This window comes from Lathamus discolor, chromosome 6, assembly GCF_037157495.1.
Source record: "Lathamus discolor isolate bLatDis1 chromosome 6, bLatDis1.hap1, whole genome shotgun sequence".
Taxonomy (NCBI): Eukaryota; Metazoa; Chordata; class Aves; order Psittaciformes; family Psittacidae; genus Lathamus; species Lathamus discolor.
The window spans coordinates 54195372-54213748 of NC_088889.1; the positions used below are offsets into that span (position 1 = coordinate 54195372).

The following is an 18377-nucleotide window of genomic DNA, read 5'->3' on the forward strand; positions in this document are numbered from 1 at the left end:
TCCATTAATTGGCGTTCCAATTTCCAACACTATCTCACGGACAAATTTCAGATTTGGAATAGTTAATCCCAATCCAAGTAAAGAATATTATACCTGTGTACAAAAATGTATTTCACCAGGAACCAGAGTATGAAATTGTTTAAATGCCACAGGTGTAAGTCACTAATTGCAATCACACTATCAATATAGATGGTATGGTGGTTCAGTGGTGGCCCGTTTCTAAAGGGAAAGGATGGTATTGGTTATGCGGAGAAAATACTTATAAGACCCTACCCCCAACTGGAAGGGGGCATGCACCTTAGGTGCTGTGATACCCCGTCTCAGAACCTGGGTTAGAAGTTTTGCTAAACAGATTAAGCGAGGGTTTAACCCTATTGCTGAAAGGAACACTGCATTTCACAGTTTTGTGAGATGGCTAATTCCATCTTTTGGAGTAAGTGAATTAGAGAAGGCAATCGTAAATATCTCAGCAACCATAGAGGAAATAGAAAGTAAAACCATTGATATAATCCAAGCGGAACAAGAATCAACGAAAGTTGCTGTTCCTGAAACAGGTCTGGGGGAAATTTGGAAACAAACTAAAATATTTAATGAAATGGCCAAGGATGATACCTCCTGAGTGTGGGAATCGCCGGGAGACGAGCTCATCAGATGATGACCAACAAGTCTCGTTTATTGCTAAGCAGATGGATACTTATATACCTTGCTTGCATGTTTCTAGTTTGGTTACAGAGAGATCATTGGCTTATAGCTTTTACATGTTACAAGATCATTGGTTTATAGCTTCTACATTTTTGCAGCTACACCGTGCACCCCCCCACCATCCTCCTTCTCATGCACTTATCACTTAGTGGCCTTGGCTGTGATTGGTCATAGTTTGTTGCTGTTTGCCCGTGTCCTTCATTTCCTCATTATCTGGCGTGAGAGGTTTGCACCATGTTCTACACAGATGTCTTGTTTCAGCTCGTTGATGGGAACGTGACCTTTTGACCTTTTTTGACAAGCCAATCCTCCACACCTGAGGGTTTGAAGAAATATGGAAAAAGTTAACTTCATGGGTACCTGATCTCTCCTGGTTAAGGCAACTGGTTGCACGAATATTGTTTTAATATTGATTACTTGTAGTATAACAAAATTTTCTTTCTGGTATTGTAAACGATCTATGATAAGTTATGAAGATTGGAAAAGAAATGAAATTAAGCATCAAGTAGAAACAGGAAACTATTTCAAAAAGACTGTACATGGTAATGGTAGTATGGAAAATGTTGCGAAAGAATTTGCGAAATAGAATCATAGAATCATAGAATAGTTAGGGTTGGAAAGGACCTCAAGATCATCTAGTTCCAACCCCCCTGCCATGGGCAGGGACACCTCGCACTAAGCCATCCCACACAAGGCTTCATCCAACCTGGCCTTGAACACCGCCAGGGATGGAGCACTCACAACCTCCCTGGGCAACCGATTCCAGTGCCTCACCACCCTAACAGGAAAGAACTTCCTCCTTATATCCAATCTAAACTTCCCCTGTTTAAGTTTTAACCCGTTACTCCTTGTCCTGTCACTACAGTCCCTGACGAAGAGTCCCTCCCCAGCATCCCTATAGGCCCCCCTTCAGATACTGGAAGTCTGCTATGAGGTCTCCACGCAGCCTTCTCTTCTCCAGGTTGAACAGCCCCAACTTCCTCAGCCTGTCTTCATACGGGAGGTGCTCCAGTCCCCTGATCATCCTCATGGCCCTCCTCTGGACTTGTTCCAGCAGTTCCATGTCCTTTTTATGTTGAGGACACCAGAACCGCACACAATACTCCAGGTGAGGTCTCACAAGAGCAGAGTAGAGGGGCAGGATCACCTCCTTCGACCTGCTGGTCACGCTCCTTTTGATGCAGACCAGGATACGGTTGGCTTTCTGGGCTGCGAGCGCACACTGAAGCCGGCTCATGTTCATTTTCTCATCGACCAGCACCCCCAAGTCCTTCTCTGCAGGGCCGCTCTAAATCTCTTCTTTGCCCAGTCTGTAGCTGTGCCTGGGATTGCTCCGACCCAGGTGTAGGACCTTGCACTTGTCGTGGTTGAACTTCATAAGGTTGGCATCAGCCCACCTCACAAGCGTGTCAAGGTCCCTCTGGATGGCATCCCTTCCCTCCAGCGTATCAACCGGACCACACAGCTTGGTGTCATCGGCAAACTTGCTGAGGGCGCACTCAATCCCACTGTCCATGTCAGCGACGAAGATGTTAAACAAGACCAGTCCCAACACCGATCCCTGAGGGACACCACTCGTTACTGGTCTCCAGCTGGACATCGAGCCATTGACCACAACTCTTTGTGTGCGGCCGTCCAGCCAGTTCTTTATCCACCAAGTGGTCCATCCATCAAATTGATATCTCTCCAATTTAGAGAGAAGGATGTTGTGTGGGACAGTGTCAAACGCTTTGCACAAGTCCAGGTAAAGGACAGAAAAAGGGGGAATTTGAGACAAGGAGGCACAAAAGCACAATGTAGTCAGTTCTAAGTAACTTAGGTTTGATGGTTTTGTAATGGAAAATAACTGTGGTGCTTGAAGGTAGTTGACATCGTTTCAGGTCCTTAGGACCTTGAAAAGTGTATGAAAAGGAGAACAGAAAAACCGGACTTGGGGATGGGGAGTATCTGGTACTAGCAGATGTCCAGGATGGGCACAGTTAAACTAACTGATAAGGACTGGATGTTTGTTACGTTTGTGGTGTTAATGATCCCATTAAGCTGGTGTAAACATCTACTGCAGAGTATCCCAGGACCAGCAGATGTCCAGGATGGGAGCAGTTTAACTGATAAATAGAAGGAGAGGATGATTGCTATGCCTGTAATGTTAATTAAGCTGGTGCTTCAAAGACTGCCAGAGGTTATGAAGATTGTTGGGAGAAGAAAACAACACTTAAAAAACAACCATCACATTTTTGTATGCATGTGGGAAACTTTCTGGAAAATTATGTCATTTATGTGTACCCTCATATATAAGGATGGCCTGTATAGCAATATGAGGACACACATTAGGAGGAGCGATCCCCCGTGTCTCCCAGCGTCTCAATAAAGAATACCTGCTTGTCAGCTTGAAACTCTGTTGGCGAGTTTGTTCCTGAGTCAGTGTCAGCTCCCTGGCCAGGCCCTGCAGGGATGACACCTGGGCCTGGAGGTCACCCAGCGTGTTGGCAACGCTCTCCTGGCCTAGAAGGGCATGGGACAAGGGGACACGCTGTCAGTGAAGGGCTCTCACCCTACGCGCCAGGCTCCCAGCACAACCAGCTCCACACCCAGCATTTCAAACACCCCCCACAAGCCTCCCACAGCTCCCACCTCCCTCCTGCAGGAGCAGGCGCAGCTTCTCCAGTTCAGTCCGCTCCAGCCTGCTGGCTTCTAGCTGGGCCACCTGCTCCTTCAATGGGACTGCTCTTCCCCCACCCCAGTGCTTCTGAGGTATGAAATGTCGTGAGAAGGGTCTGGTATTGTCTTTATAATCTTACTCTTGTTTGCAGCCCCCAAGGGAGCGGTAGCACATTGCAACTGCTTTTCCCTATTCTTCTGTCATCTGTCCATGTTTCCATGGCACACTCACCCTGGGGCTGTCAGACCCAGCTGCCAGCCCCGAGGGCATCTCCACCTGGCTAAAGATAATGAGCAATTCGGGAGAGGTTATTTTCAGAGGAGGAGACATTTGGATTTCACAGAGAAAGGTCATGCTCAGAGAACTGTAGGATCAGCTCTGTTCAAAGGTTGAGAATGCTTGCAGAGAGCAGCAGGAAGGCAGGGAAGAGGTGAGGGAGGACAGGCTGAGCTTTGGCTGTGCAGAGGTTGGCTGGCAGGTCTCTATGCAGTTATGCAGCTACAAGGCAGCCTGGTTCCACATAGCTGGCATGTGCTGATGCAGAGGGTTAACCAATATACAAGGGGGTTAGAGGAATTCGCTTGCTTAAACAAAAGTATTGTCTGTTGTAAACACCTATCACGCCTACTAAGCAGAACAAAGGCACAAACTACTGGTAAGGGGAGAAGCAGAGATCTGGTTCTACTGATAAGCAACTATTGACAAAGAAACGCAAATGCCTGGGTCTATTGATAAGGGGGAGAAGCAGATGGTTTATGGCTGGGATACCGACCAAACCGTAAAGCCATGCACAAAGATTAAAAGGTGAAAAGTTTAAGAAGAGGAAGACTCATTTACTTCATCTTGAGACCCCTGCCCATGACCAGAGGGGGGCACTGCGCACGCACAAAGGACCTTCTAGCTCGTTATAATACGAAGCGGGGATAGATACTAAATATGTATAGGCATATCAGTAATCTAATGCATATGTTGATACAGGGTTAATACTGACTAAGCCCTAAAGCCATGCGCGAAGATTAAAAGGTGAAAAGTTTAAGAAGAGGAAGACTCATTTACTTCATCTTGAGGACCCCTGCCCACAGGAGGAAGACTCATTTACTTCATCTTGAGACCCCTGCCCATGACCAGAGGGGGCACTGCGCAGGCGCAAAGGACTTTCTAGCTCATTATAATACGAAGCAGGGACAGATACTAAATATGTATAGGCGTATCAGTAATCTGATGCATGTGTATGCCTTAAGGGAATAAATGTAAAGGAAAAACGACCCTGGATGTGCATACTTTGGAGGAACGATCCCCATGCACCTCAGATCCCCATGCACCTCAGCGCTGAATGAAGCATACCTACTTCACAACTTTAACGAGTTGTGGAGTCAATCCGCATATCAGTGCAAACAAAGCATACTGGAGTCTACTAATGTCAGCTCTGTGTGCTATGCCATTTCCAAGTCTTGATCCCTTCCATCAGCAAGCACCACAGACAACCCCATGTTTCAGGAGCGACCGCCACTGTGACATCTGGTCCAAAGGCAGTTCTTGTGAGTTCTTGAATTTCCTTCATGAAGGGAATTCTTGTAATTTCCTTCCTGAAGTGGCTGTCACTTTTCCTTTATCTGCATTTGGGAAGATTCTTCTCTCATGGAGTGTATTCAGCAACCAAGAGACACAGAGCCTTCATAACAGCCTCAAGGAAAACTGCTTTCCAGACCCAGTGCTGCTCCTTATTCATGTCTATGGCTCTTCTGAAATCAGGAAGATATGGATCCAAACGCTCACCTTTGCAAAACAGACTGAGAAGTAAACCCAAGACTGTCAATATGCCAGGAGAGTGCTGCGTCAACTGGAGTATCATGATAAGAGTGGGTACCACCCTGAACCACTGCAGGTGGAGAAACCCAGACATGCAAGTGTGGATGAAGTATGCTCCAACGACCTAACAAAACATCTCTGGAGATCCAGAGGCTCAGGTGTCCTGGTGGACTTAATTTCTCCCACAGGACTGATGTGGGCACATGCCAGAGAGATTTGATCTGCACCTGCAATAGAAATAAAGTACCTCCAGAGTGTATTTGTGTTCAGCATTAGGCGGCAGCCCAAGCAGAGCTGGGGTGCTTGGCAGCACTGTGCTGGACTAATTCCTGCACGCATCATGCTTCAAACTCAAAAATGTCATTTGAATCTCGTCCCCAACTACGAATCTCTTACAGGTCCTGCCCTGCTGCTTCCTGTGCCAGATGATGACATATTGGTGCATTCCTTATCCTGCACACTTTACGTGTTCTACAGGAATTCACTACCAGTATCAGAAGCAAAAATAAAGATAACAAAAAACAGACCTGCTACAAGAAGTATTTTAGCTTTGCAGGTGAGAATACGTGGCAGAAATGAATAAATAAGGGGAATCTTCTGGCTGTGCTCTTCTCCTGGTGCACTGAGCACAAACCTCTGTCTCATCTCTTGATCCTCCGCCGTAGCTCGCTTCATCACAGGTGTCTTACAGTCCCATAGACACCTGTGCTGGCATTCCTGTCACCTAACTATAGGTAACTGCTGTGTATGTTTCTACAGCTAAGCTTGACAGCAGGGCTTCCAGGACAGTTCAAGGGTCTACAGCGTGATCTGAAGTCACTTGAATCTTTATAACATGCGGCATACCAGTGAACCCTACACACCATGTAACCGATCGGAATAATGGGGGATTTAACAAATGCGCCCAGTAGACTTGTCCATTACCCGTGGTCACACATAATAGAGCAGATATTACAAAGATTGCTGTCGTTGCCGTTTCTCATATGTTGTTGAGTTCCTGGGCTTTATACGTTCCGCTGGCAGCCAGTATGGTCCTGTACACGGCTGTACACGGCCGCATCCTTGACCCCATGTCAGCAATGGCACTGTTCCTTTCCACTCGTTATCATGTAGGCCTTTATATAGAACCAGTGGTGTGGGCAAGGAATCGATTGTCGGGTGGAGAAAATCCTTGCATTCCCTTTGTTTTTGTTTTTGTTTTGTTTTATATATCTTTCAGGTGACCCTGCTCGAGCAGGGGATTTGGACTAGACCATACCTCCAACATATGCCAGCCACAGGCTGCTGGGCCTGCCCTTTTTCTCCTGGATGGCTCTCTGATAACAGGCGAGGCCATCCCTCACATCAAGGTCTGGCATGGCATGTGTCCCCACCGCTCCACACCTGCTGGGTTGCAGCCGACAGCGGAGCTAAAGGTTCTTCTTGGTGGCAAACACAGAGGCCAAGCCAGTCTTGCCCTTGACTGTGGTAGCGGGCATTTGGCCAACCTCAGTCCTTGCACCTTGCTGTCAATACAGAGCTTCACCGGCTTCATCCAGTAACAAGTCACTACTATGGCAAAGCACATACAGATTTACATTAGCAGAGTAACTATTACAGGGTGCAGCAGCATGTTGAAGATGCTGATGGCAGCGAGGGACTAGCCAAAGACATTTCTTACCAGTGGAGTTCTCCCACCCTCTTAATTTGTTCCATTACCTGCTTTATAACACTACCGTCATATTAGAATCTTTCTAGCTTTTGCCTTGGCATTTTCTAGCAGCTGCTGCAAATTTGCATGCTCTAACGTCTCTTTTGCAAGTGACAAACCCATACAGTCCAAGGTGTAGTTCCGTATTAGCAACTGGCTAGTAAATACAGGTGCTTTTATACACAAAATCACAGCCTCTGATAATAGCTACTTTACAAGCACACTTATTCAAGCTGTTACTTTTCAGTTGCCTCCAAGTGATGTTTTGCAATCATTCATTTTTCTCTGATTCTGCTTGGGGTATTCACGGTCGGCTCCTGTAGCTGAGGCACTGGGTTTTTCCACTCGTCTGTCCGACTCACGGCAAGGCTTGACAAACTTTGCAGGCAGCTGCCATGGACCTGTGGGTAGGAGCACGCAAATATACCCCCTCTGCCGGGTTATCAGTTCTTGAAAAGTAGACAGGTTAAAGTGTTTCCTTAAAGCAGAGGCATTCTGATGCAAAAGGAACGTAAAGCAGCTGCAGAAGTAAACTGCACATTTTTAACAGCCAAGGAGTTTGCTGCATCGTTACTCTTTTTTATTTCTCTGCCACCCTGACGCTGCTTAGGTGACGGCTGATAAAGCTTTGTGCACTGCCCCTCTCGCTTCTTCGGTTAGCAGTTCTTGTTTCAAGCGATCTGTTCCTCCAAGTGTTGGGTTCACCCCCAGGTTACTTTAAACACGCTAAGCAAGGCTCCTACCATGCGCCCACTGTGTTGCAGGCGCTCTTTAGGCTTTGTCTGTGGTGTCTCTACAAACTGCCTCAATACTTGAATGGACGGAGAGGTTTGGGGTTTGTTTCTTGGGTTTTTGGTGTGGGTTTTTTTGTGGTTTTTTTCCCAAAGTTGTTCACCCTGCTTTGCACGGCTACAAACAGCGGCCTGCTTGGCAGCACCTGTAAATGCCTGCCTACTCCGCAGCAGCTACAGCTGCCTGCCTGCTTCAGCAGCAACCATCAATACCTGCCAGCCATCACACTTTTGCATTAACCCTTTCTTGCCCGAAATGTTAAACTGCTACCTGCTAAGAACTCTTACATGAACCCGACAACAAAAAAAATACGTAGAACACCATCTGCCCTCATCACACACACGTACACGTATGGGATCCCACAAGCACACTCCACACAACTACAATGTTTGAGACACAAAATCCAGACAATTATTACTCCCACTCCACAGTCCCACGTACAGAACGTGGCACAAGGACCCTGTGAGGACTATCGGGAAACCAGCTCCGAGAAGCATCATCGCAGTGCGAGGCGGCAGGCTCAACCTTAGCGAGCGCCCCCGCAGAGGCTCTGCCTCCCCCGCATTGCATGAGGCTTGGGCTTTTATACTGACCAAAATGCACACTCATTCCGACACAGGTGGCCAGCCTACGTCAGAAGAAGTGGCCAGCAATATCTGTAAAGGTCTGCAAGCGTCAATAGAAACATGGACTTACTTATATTTGCCAACTTCTAGTACATGAGTATCACAGAGAGACTGTATCAAATGAGTGCTATATGGGGCCCCAAGTCCACAGTCTGCCACAGTCCTCCCGAAACCCCTGATAAGAGCACACGAGAGACCTTCCCCCCGCGGGTCTTGATCCAGCACCTACATCACAGGGAAAGCACACAATACATCTGCATCCCCCACCCATCTCGCTTCTCCCTCCACAGCCGCCCATTTATCATGAGGATCTGGGGGATATAAACCAGACCCCTTTTCCAGATCGATAGGCCCCGGGTCAAAAGGATCATCTTCATCTCTATCCTCAGTCTTCGCAGCCGCAGCAGCAACTGGCAGAGGTTCGGGGGGATGAGGGGCGTGGGGGCAATGGGCTCCATGATGGTTTTTTCGTTTGGGGGTTTTTTCCCACTTCAGGAGCTGCTGATTGTGATGGTTGAAGGGGGTTTACGATCAAGGCTTGTACCGGCGCCGGTCCGGGCACCGATATCGGGGAAAATAGTTCATTTGAAGCGGATTCTGTCCCAGAGGAATTCGGCGAAAGCGCAGCAAACGCAGGCGCAGTGGCTGCCCTTTCACTTTTCTTCTGAAGTCTCTTTACTCAGTCGCCACAAGGTAGCTAATTTATGAACCTCCTTGGATCCCTTGCTAATTTCTTCCGGTAAAGCGGATCCAATCAGGTCCCAGGTGTGTAGCTCAAAAGCTGCACCCACTCCCAAAACTGGCTCCCGGTCCTTTGCCCATTTTAAAAGGACTTTCAAGGTACCGTCATCATACGTTAGCCCTCTCTTAGAAGGGTCTACAGTCGTGGATTGAAGCCTGTTGGTTGCACGGTCCACACAGACAGTGAAGTCAACAGCAGAGTCTCTTAACAGCCACCTATGGGCGGAGGACTACAGTCCTTTGGCTTCAACGGGACACAGTGTTAAGCTTTTATTCTGCAGACTTGTGAAGCCAGGGGAGTTGAACCCTAGCCTCAGAAGTCCACACACCCTATCTCTGGTGGGAGTTATCTCTCCCACGCCACTTGAGGCACCGAATCTCCACCGTCTTGGCCGGCCCCAGCTAGCTGATGTCATGGCTTATTGATGAATCAAGGGCTAGGTACGATCCAAGTTGGATGCCAGAAGCAGTACAGCCACACGCTGCCTTCCTTGACATAAACACCAAGGAAGCCAACTCTAGCACGAAGCCCTGAAGCCCCTTCCTGCGCTGTGCTCTTTACCAAGACCACTGCAATACTCACAGTCAGAAAACAAGGGCAACAATACGGGCAAGTTCCCTGCTTTTAGCAGGGAGTTGAGAGCTGCCCCTCACCGTGTGCTGCCACCACCACCCTTTCCACCCAGGTGCCCTCTTGCTGCCACCTTCAGCAGCAACCGAGCATCCTCCTCCTCCTGCTGCACTGCCCAAGCTCCCCCAGCCCCACTCTGGGGCCACAGGCTCCCCTAGCAGGGGCCAGCGGGGCCACACAGGGCTCAGGGAGGTGGCGCGGGGAGCGCAGCAGCTCAAGTTGCTCAGACCCCGGGGATGAGGAGCAGAGGGGTGGCCAGGGGCTGTTTTCAGCTCCTTCAGTGACACGTGGCCACAGGCCAAGGGCAGATGCCAAGCCAGGGTTCCCCCCCTCAGGCCACACAGGCGCTTTGCTGAGTATCACCCTTTATTGCTGCTGCTGGGAGCTACTTCCTCGCGCCTGCTGGGGTGCCGGGGCAATGGGATTCAGCTGGTGACCCCCAGTCCAGCCCGGCTGCCGCGTTGCTGCATCCGTCCTGCGGGGCTGGAGGGGCGGGTGGGGCCGGTGTCCCTGGACAAGGAGGCTGTGGGATGAGCCTGACCTTTGTTCCAGTGGGCCAGTGGTGCCTGGGGCCGAGGGGCAGGGGCCAGCCCTGCGGCTGTCCTGCCCCAACAGCTCTATCTTGTCCTGCTGGGGAGGAGAGAATGGGTCGGCGAAGGCATGGCGCTGAATTCAGCGGCCCCAAGCAACCCTCTGTACCCGTCTCTCCCGCAGAAAGGGAGGCATGGATCCCCCCCAGAGGCTCAGCATCACCCTCCCTCCCAACCTCAGTCACACCCACCAGATCCCTTCTTTCTTCATCCCTACCTTGCTGGGGAGCAGGGTGGATGGCTGGAGTGCCTCTGGGGCGCTGGGCTGGATGAGCGGGAGGCGCAGGCTGCGCTGCAGCGGGCGTGTGAGGGTATGCTGGCCCCCACACTGCCGTGGCACGGTGGGGTACCTGCATGCAGCCATCGGCTCCCTGCAGGATAGGGTATGGGAACACTCAGCACCCAGCACCCAACTCAGCACGTGTGGCTTCCGCGCCACTGAGAGAGAGAGAGACGGGGCAGCACGGGGCGAGGCTGTAAAACCGCCAGGCCTGGGGCAAGCCCAGCTGAGCCTCTGTGGCACATCTCTGCTCCCCTGCCCTGCCCAGGGAGCAGGGTCCTTTGCCCCGATGCAGGGAAGGACTCTCCCTTGCTGGGGCAGGGCCACCATGCACCCCAGGGATGGGGATGGGTCCCGTGTCCCTACCTGTGGGTTTGCTCCGTCTTTAGAACGGGCTGGGATCGTCCAGTGACGTGAGGGACCAGCGGTGGAAAGGGCGGGATGGGCGGGATAGGCCTGGGGAGGGCAAGAGCCGTCAGTGGGTGACAGGGGACAAACGACCCACCCTGGCTCGTGGCAGCCCCCCAAACCCCACAGGCTTGTACCTCACGGCACCCCCTGCCCGCTGCCCTCCGCAAGGGCTCCTAATCCTCCCGCCGAGCTGACGGGCAGGCCTGTGCAGGGGGCTGGGCACGATCAGACCCTCGCAGGCAGACACCCCCAACCCCATGCCTGGTCTGGAGCACCACCAGCACCCATCCTCCCCCATCCCACCCATGCAGACTCCTGATGCGCCTGTGCTGGGCGGTACTCACGAGCCAGGCACCCGCAGGCCGAGTTGCCTGTCACAAGACAGGCACTGGAAATCCACCAGCAGCTGCCTGGGGAGGGGACAAAGGGCTGGGTGAGTTGGGAAACCTGGGTTTCAGCCTGCTTCATCCCCCCCCCAACACCAACAAGGTCCCAGCCTGCTGGCTGCTTACAGAAGAAAGGGGATAGGATGAGGGAGAGTGGTTGGTTGTGGGCTCCCTCCTGGGAAAAAGCTCCACTTCATCTTAGGCACAGGAGAATTCCCAGAGCGGAGCGCCCAAGAACCTCCAATGCCCTGGGAACCGCTGCCACAGGCACCGTGGCAACAGGGGATGCAGGCAAGGACAAAGCGGGAACAAGGCGAGTGCTGTCCCTCTTGCACTCACTTCCTAATCCCGGCTGCATCGTCAGCTTCCATTGGGGGTGCCGTTTCCTTGAGCTGCTCAAGGCTGCTCTTCCAGTGTTCATCCAGCTCTTGCTGGAATGGCCCCAGCTCCAGGCGATCCAGCTGCAGACAGACACACTCCCTCAGCCAGCGGCTCCGCGATGGGACACCGCGTCCCCAGGGAAAAGCCAGGAGCAGGAATCCTCAGGAGGATGCTGCCTTGGGCCACCGAGCCCCGAAGGTGCCGGTTTTGCGCAGCGGCGATGAGCCGCCCCTCACCTTGGGGGCCATCTCCTCCCGCAGCTGCTGCTGGACCTCGTGCAGCCCCTGCTCCTGGCCTGTCACCCGGCTCAGCACCTCCTGGTTTCTCTCCTTCAGCAGCTCCAGGCTCGCCTCAAATTGGGCGCGGCTGACTTTGCTTTCCAAGGCGCCTTTGTCTGCTTTCTAGCAACAGGGAAAGGCAGGAGAACGGTGGGGAAAGGATGGAGGTGCAACAGCCAGGGTCAGCCCATTGCAGGGGCAGAGGCAAAAGCACTCCGGCAGGACCACTGTGCTCCTCCCGCGGCTGTGTGGTCCCACTCGCCCCACCAGCCCCAGGGACATGGAGGGGGGAGACAGAGGGACCTGCAGCTGGGCTAGGAATCCTCCCTCCCCCAGGGCCAGCTCTGCCACCAAGCTCCCAGGGGGACAAGGGGCATTTGTCACCCTGCCCAGGACCCCTTGGCTGCTGCTTAGGCCCCTTGAGGTTGTACCTCATCCATTCCCATCTCCAGGTCCTCCTTGTCTGCCTTCTCCTTCTCCAGCCTCTCCACGGACTGCAGCAGACCCTTCCAACACAGAAAGCATCCTATGACCTTGTGGCAGGAGCACCCCTGCTTCTCCCCACACACAGAATCCTCCGCGAAAGGTACTCTTAATCTCCACAGGGCAAATCGCCTGTGGTCCCCAGCCTGGGCTCTGCCTGCAGGATGCTCTAAGCCCACGGGGGTTTCAGCCACCTACCTCGATGTCTTTCTGCTGCTGGCGACTGTCATCCAGGAGGCTCCCCGTGACAGAGTTGAGCTTCTCACACTCCCCTTGCATCTGCAGGATGGCAGCCTGGATGCGCTTCAGCACCTCCTCGTCCTGCTCCAGGGAGGAAAATAACAAGGTAGTGCCACGCAAGGTGGGGAGGCTGCCCCATGGGGACAGACCTGCCTTACTGGGCCAGTGGCCACAGGCTCTCAGTGCCAGCAGGACATCTGCAGCACGCCTTCAATCTCCCTCTATGCTGCGGACCTTACGAGACAGGATGGGGGGGAGCACGCAACTCCCCCACATAGCACCGAAGCACAAAGAGCCGGGCACGGTTCTGGCAGCCCCCTCCCAAGTCCCCCACGCTGCCATCTCCCTACCTGGCTCTTCCCTGGCAGCTGCCTCACCGCCTTGCCCGTCTTCTTCCTCGACATGAGGGACTCCACCAGCCCCTGCAGCTTCTCATAGCGTCGCAGGACCATCCCCAAGCGCGTGCTCGTGTCGCTGCTGCACATGGGGCATGCTGCCGCCTCCTGCCCCGTGCTCTCCATCACTCTCACCTCTTCCAGCTGCAGAAGGGGAACAGGAATCACCTCTGAGACGGGACAGATGCAGCCAAGAATCCCAGGTGCCGTGGAGGCTCCGTGGCCCCAGCCAGCCACGGCACGTGCCTGGGAATCCCACCAGGACCACCTCAAAGAGCCAGCGGGTGGTGGCAGCTCCCCCCACGCCTCACCTGCTCCTGCTCCCCCTCGGCCCTCTGGCTCACCACCTGATCCAGTGCAGCCTTGCTTATTTGCTGCTGCTCTGCCAGATGCTTCACGTCCCGCTTTCCCTCCTGCGGTGGGGACCTGGCCAGCGAGACAGGGGCACAGGCAGGCTTAAGTCTTCACAAGCTTACTTGCTCAGGGGGCGGCCCTCACCGCCCAGCATGGGATGCTCCCAGCCCTCCCGGGCTCCCCTGCAGCCCCACAGGGAACGAAACCCTCTCCTGTCCTTTTACCCCAAGAGCAGGCTCGGCTGGTCGCTCGCATCCGTTTGCCAGCTGGCGCTGGCCGCCTCCAGTTTGCCAACGGCGCTCTCCAGCTTCCTGATCTGGGAACGGCAGCGGGGGCAGAGTCAGGGCACGGCCCCTGTGTCACCCCAGCACAGGGGCTCTTCAGCTGCCTCCTCCGGGCCCAACTCTCGCAGCATCCCTGCGTCTCCCTCGGGGACTCCTTACCTTCCCCTTCTCTCCCTGCACCTCCCTGGCCACGCCCTGCAGCTCCCTGGCCAGGCCCTGCAGGGATGACACCTGGGCCTGGAGGTCACCCAGCGTGTTGGCAACGCTCTCCTGGCCTAGAAGGGCATGGGACAAGGGGACACGCTGTCAGTGAAGGGCTCTCACCCTACGCGCCAGGCTCCCAGCACAACCAGCTCCACACCCAGCATTTCAAACACCCCCCACAAGCCTCCCACAGCTCCCACCTCCCTCCTGCAGGAGCAGGCGCAGCTTCTCCAGTTCAGTCCGCTCCAGCCTGCTGGCTTCTAGCTGGGCCACCTGCTCCTTCAGGGCAGCATAGAGGTGTCTGAGCTGCCCAATCTGCTTGACAGCCTCCACCGTCTCCGCGTAGCACTTGTAGGCGTTGTGGTAGGCACTGCCGGAGCCCGAGGGCAAGGCCAGCTCTTGCACGTGGGCCGTGGCCCTGGCATCAGCGTCCACTGGGATCTCGAATCCCTGGGCTGTCGGCAAGAGGGTCCCTGCTGCCAGGGGGCCAGCCCCGGCAAGCTGTGTGCTGAGCCGCTCCCCCGAGATGGGGGTCTGAGTGACGGTGGACTCCGCCTGCGTCCCCAGCCTGCTGGTGGTCTGGGTGCCCGTGGACTCTGGCCGTGTTGGCTGGGTCCCCAAGCTGGTGGTCTGCACGTCCCGAGACGCTGTCTGCATCATCGCTCTGGTGCCAGCATCCCTCCTGCAATCTGAGGGAACGCCTGCCTGCTGCTCGGGGGCCGTCAGAGCTGCCCCTGGATCCTTCAGCCCCGCTGGGCTCTCTCTAGGTCCCAGCACTGAGCTTGCCCCCTGTGGGGTGTCCGCATCTGAAGCGGGAGACTTGGTGGTAGCAGACGGCTCTTCTTCTTCTCGTCTGGGTCTTCCTCCATCTCTGCCCCGTTCTCCTTTGCTGCCCACCAGGCAATCCTCCAGCACGTCCCAGTGCACCATGTTGCTGACCTCCTCCGGGTCCGGGTACAGGCCCAGCCTTTCCTTCAGCATTTGCTGGGGAAGGAAGAGATCAGCCATGTAGCCAGGGGCACGGTGGGGCCCACAGGAGCACTCCCCCTCCCACCCAGCGCTGCTGGGGACCGTGCCCTAGTGCAGAGGGAGCGCCTGAACTGGGCCCCCAGGGATGCCGCCATCTCCTGTCCTGCAGCAGGATCCGGCGCGCTCGTAACCGTACCACGTCACTGCCCAGAGTCCTCAGGTCGCAGAGGCCTGGCAGCCGGCCAGCAGCATCCTGGCGGTTCCCCTAAAGTGGGGCGAGGAGAGGGACGGCAGTCAGGACACAGGAGCAGGACTGAACGGAAGCATCTGCAAATCATCTTGGGCACTAGACAGACGGACGCTGGGCAGGCGCGTGCCGGGGAGGGGGGCTGCTGCTGTATTGTACCAGTAGCTCTTGACCCTCCTTCCCAGCACCCACGGTACTTTCACGGGTGCTCAGCTAAGAAGCGCCTCAGCGCCACTTGGGTGGACACACACAGTTACCACCTCTGCCAGCAGCTTGAGCCGCAGGCAGCGCTGCCCATTTCTGCCCTCCCCGGGGCTCCAGGCAGGGTGGGGCTGAGCTCCCGTGCTTCCCTCTTGGGGCACCCTTCCCACTCCTCCCTCCCAGTGCCCTTCACACCGGGTGACACCCGAGGCCGGAGGACAGGGCCCGCAGGGAGATGCGGGGTGATGCGGGGAGGGGAGCAAGAGGCCAGCTCCCTCCTGGGGACAGCAGCAGCAGCAGCAGCTCACCAAGCCAAGCGCCTCCTGGATCATGCGGATTTCTCCCTGCATGCGGGACTGCGCCTCCTTCATCTGGCTGATCTCCTCCAGGAGAGCCCGGTAGCCAGCCGTGTCCTAGGAGAGGAGGGGGGCAGGCGTGAGCCCCGCGGGAGGAGCCCTGCAGAGCAGGAACTCGGTCCCCACCCTGCCCCAAGGGAAGCCATCACACAAAGCCGTGCGGGCAGGGCTGCATCCAGCCCTGCCTGCCCGCGCCGAGCTCTGTGCAGGAGCGCTGAAGCTGATGCCCAGGGCAAAGAGCCGCCCCTGGAGGAGGAGGCGCCTCAGCGGGGCCGCACCCGGGGGACTGGGGAGAGCCTCTACCTCAGAGCCGCTGCTCTCGTCGCCTTCCACCCTCTGCACCGGCTGCCCCACGCCGGCAGCCACATCAGCTTCGGAGCCGCCGGCGGTGTCCTGCAGCGGGTCCTTCGCAGGCAGCTGCTCACCCGCCTGCTGCGGCTGCTGCCCCGCGGCCGGGGTCCTTGCCCTGTCCCGCTCCGCAGGCTGCTCCAAGCCCCGGGGGGAGCGGTCCTGCAGGCCCAGGTGCCCCAGCACGGCCTGCAGCAGGCTGTGCAGCGCTCGGAAGTTCACGCTCTGGAAATCGGGCGCCGCGATGGCGGCGTCCAGCAACTGGCTCAAGCTGAGCGGAGCCATGGCTGCCGCTGTGGCCGACAACACGAGTCTGACCTGCTGGCGGGAGGAGAGACAGCGGGCAGCGGGCAGCCTGCCTCCTGCTCGTGCTCCTGCCCCCGCAGGGATGTGGCGGCCCCTTCCCCGCCGCCTCTGCCCCCTCCAGCCCCACCGCCGGCCCCCCTGACCCCCGCTCCCCGCGCCCCCCGCGCCCCCCGGCCCCGCACCTGCAGCAGCTGACGCTGCCCCCCGCCCTGCCGCGCCTCTTTACCGACCACCGCCGCCCGCTCCTCGACGCCCATTGGCCGAGCCCGTTCTCGACCGCACAGAGGCCGGCGCTGACGAACACACCCGTTGCCGGGCGACGCCCCGCGGCCCTCTCCCGTCCCGCAGCTGGAGCGCACGGGTGACGGTCCCGGGGCCGACCCCGCTTCCGCCAGCCCCTGCCCAGGGAAGCGGAGCGCCCCGGCAAGGCGAGCTGTGCTGCCGAGGGGGGCAGCGCTAGGCGGCGAGAGCAGGGCAGGTTTCGCTCTCTGCCTCAGGCGTGGCAATGCTGGGGGGAAGGCTGCTGCTGGCAGCATCACCGCGCACCTTCTGAGCACCTCGGCCCAGAGCAAAGAGCTGCACAAGCAGCAAAAGCAGCGCAGACAGACACGAGCTTCCACACAGCCCGAGGAAGGAGAGGACTCCGACGCATCTTGGAAGCAGAGTCCCCCATCAGACAAGGGCTGACAGAAAGAATCCTCAGGAACATCTTTCCCCGCAGAAACCTCCAGGTCCGAGCGTGCCAGAGAACCGACACCTCCCTCCTGCGGTGGGGCACTCGGAGAAGGAGGGGGGGCAAGCCGGAGGCGGAACTTGACAAGCCTTGCTCTTGTCAAAGAGATGAGAGATTCCTTTTCAGGCCTTAAAGAGAGATTTGCTCTGTGCAGTCTTCTCCCCACAACCTTTGGGACCCAGTGAATGCAGGCCGCCAGTTTTCCCAGAGCAGGTAGGGATTTTGAGTCATCTCCTGGCTTCAGGTTAGCCAACTGCTTCTGGCTTCTAGTCAGGGTAAGGTGTGAAGCGAAGCCTGAGGAGAACTCAGGCTGTGGTGCTGACTACGACCCAGGGGACACCGGCTCAACCCTCTGCTCACTGGGGCTGACTTTGCAGCGCAGACAAAGTGTTCGAGTGAGGACCAAGCCCCTCACGGGCCTTGCCCCTGCAGAACAAGGATGATGCAAAGCTCACAAAACAAAAAGGCCAGCACATAAACTAGCGTCCCTGGCCTGGCTGGGAGACACGTGTGAGCTTGTTTCCAGTGCCCTGACACGAGACGCTGAGTAGCCCTGCGAACAGGTTGCCCTAAGCTGCCCCGTCTGGATGCTCCCCCGACTCGGGTTGCATGAAAGCCGTTGCTCTGCTGCGCAAGAGAGGAGAGGGCACTCAGCCAGCAAGGGGCTGCTTCGCTCTGCCTGCAGCAAACCATCTGGCCGGCCGTGCAGCCCCTGACGGAAGCGTTCCCTTCTGCGCTCTCAGGCAAGTCAGTCAGAAAGGGAAACATGAAGTTTGTCTCCTCTTGCTGCCCACCCGCGGGACGGCAAGGAGCGCTCTCGATTCCCTTCTCAAACAACGCGCCAGCCCCTGGTTTAGCGCTTCGATAGCCCGACTCCGTTAACATGGAGTAGAAACACAGCCCCCAGGCTGCTCACGACACAAGCCACTGGGGTCAAAACCCTCCCAGACGGGAACACAACAGCTCCAGAGAGGTCAGGCCCTCCCCGAACGTTTTTTGGTACCCCTTGCCAAGCTCCATTAAAAAAATATCCTTAGGAAATTGTTTTGCCGAATTATCATTCCAAATATAAAATTTACTACCTAGGGTCTCAGCACCTATTGCTCCGCTACAGAATCCGTTTTTCTATGAGTTTTATAATCACAATTATTCGACATATTGGTCCATTGTGTCCAAACATGTTTCTTATAAAAGCTTACCCCTGTAGGTGCCGATCCCCCAAAATAAAAACGTGACCCATTGCCTGCTTTTTTGTCGAAGTAACAGGTTTCTAAGGGATTG

General features: G+C 55.6%; 1 protein-coding gene across 4 annotated transcripts; it reads right to left on the reverse strand.

Annotated features, from left to right (window-relative positions):
- Window positions 1–9998: 9998 nt before the first annotated feature.
- Window positions 9999–16471, reverse strand: LOC136017424 (glutamine-rich protein 2-like). 4 transcript variants are annotated; one of them, XM_065685734.1, is made up of 16 exons: window positions 16013–16471; window positions 15662–15766; window positions 15102–15170; window positions 14137–14920; window positions 13892–14007; window positions 13673–13764; window positions 13439–13520; window positions 13050–13238; window positions 12658–12783; window positions 12408–12482; window positions 11935–12099; window positions 11657–11778; window positions 11276–11341; window positions 10887–10976; window positions 10458–10611; window positions 9999–10280 (listed from the first exon to the last, which is right to left on the reverse strand). In XM_065685734.1, exons 1-16 carry the CDS (start codon window positions 16340–16342, stop codon window positions 10017–10019), a joined length of 2829 nt encoding a protein of 942 aa, XP_065541806.1. In that variant the 5' UTR covers window positions 16343–16471; the 3' UTR covers window positions 9999–10016. The 4 variants fall into 4 exon arrangements, with proteins under 4 accessions (XP_065541806.1, XP_065541803.1, XP_065541805.1 ...); XM_065685731.1 differs by having other exon boundaries at window positions 13406–13520; window positions 16013–16470; XM_065685733.1 differs by having other exon boundaries at window positions 9999–10277; window positions 13406–13520; window positions 16013–16469.
- Between the last annotated feature and the right edge of the window lie 1906 nt (window positions 16472–18377).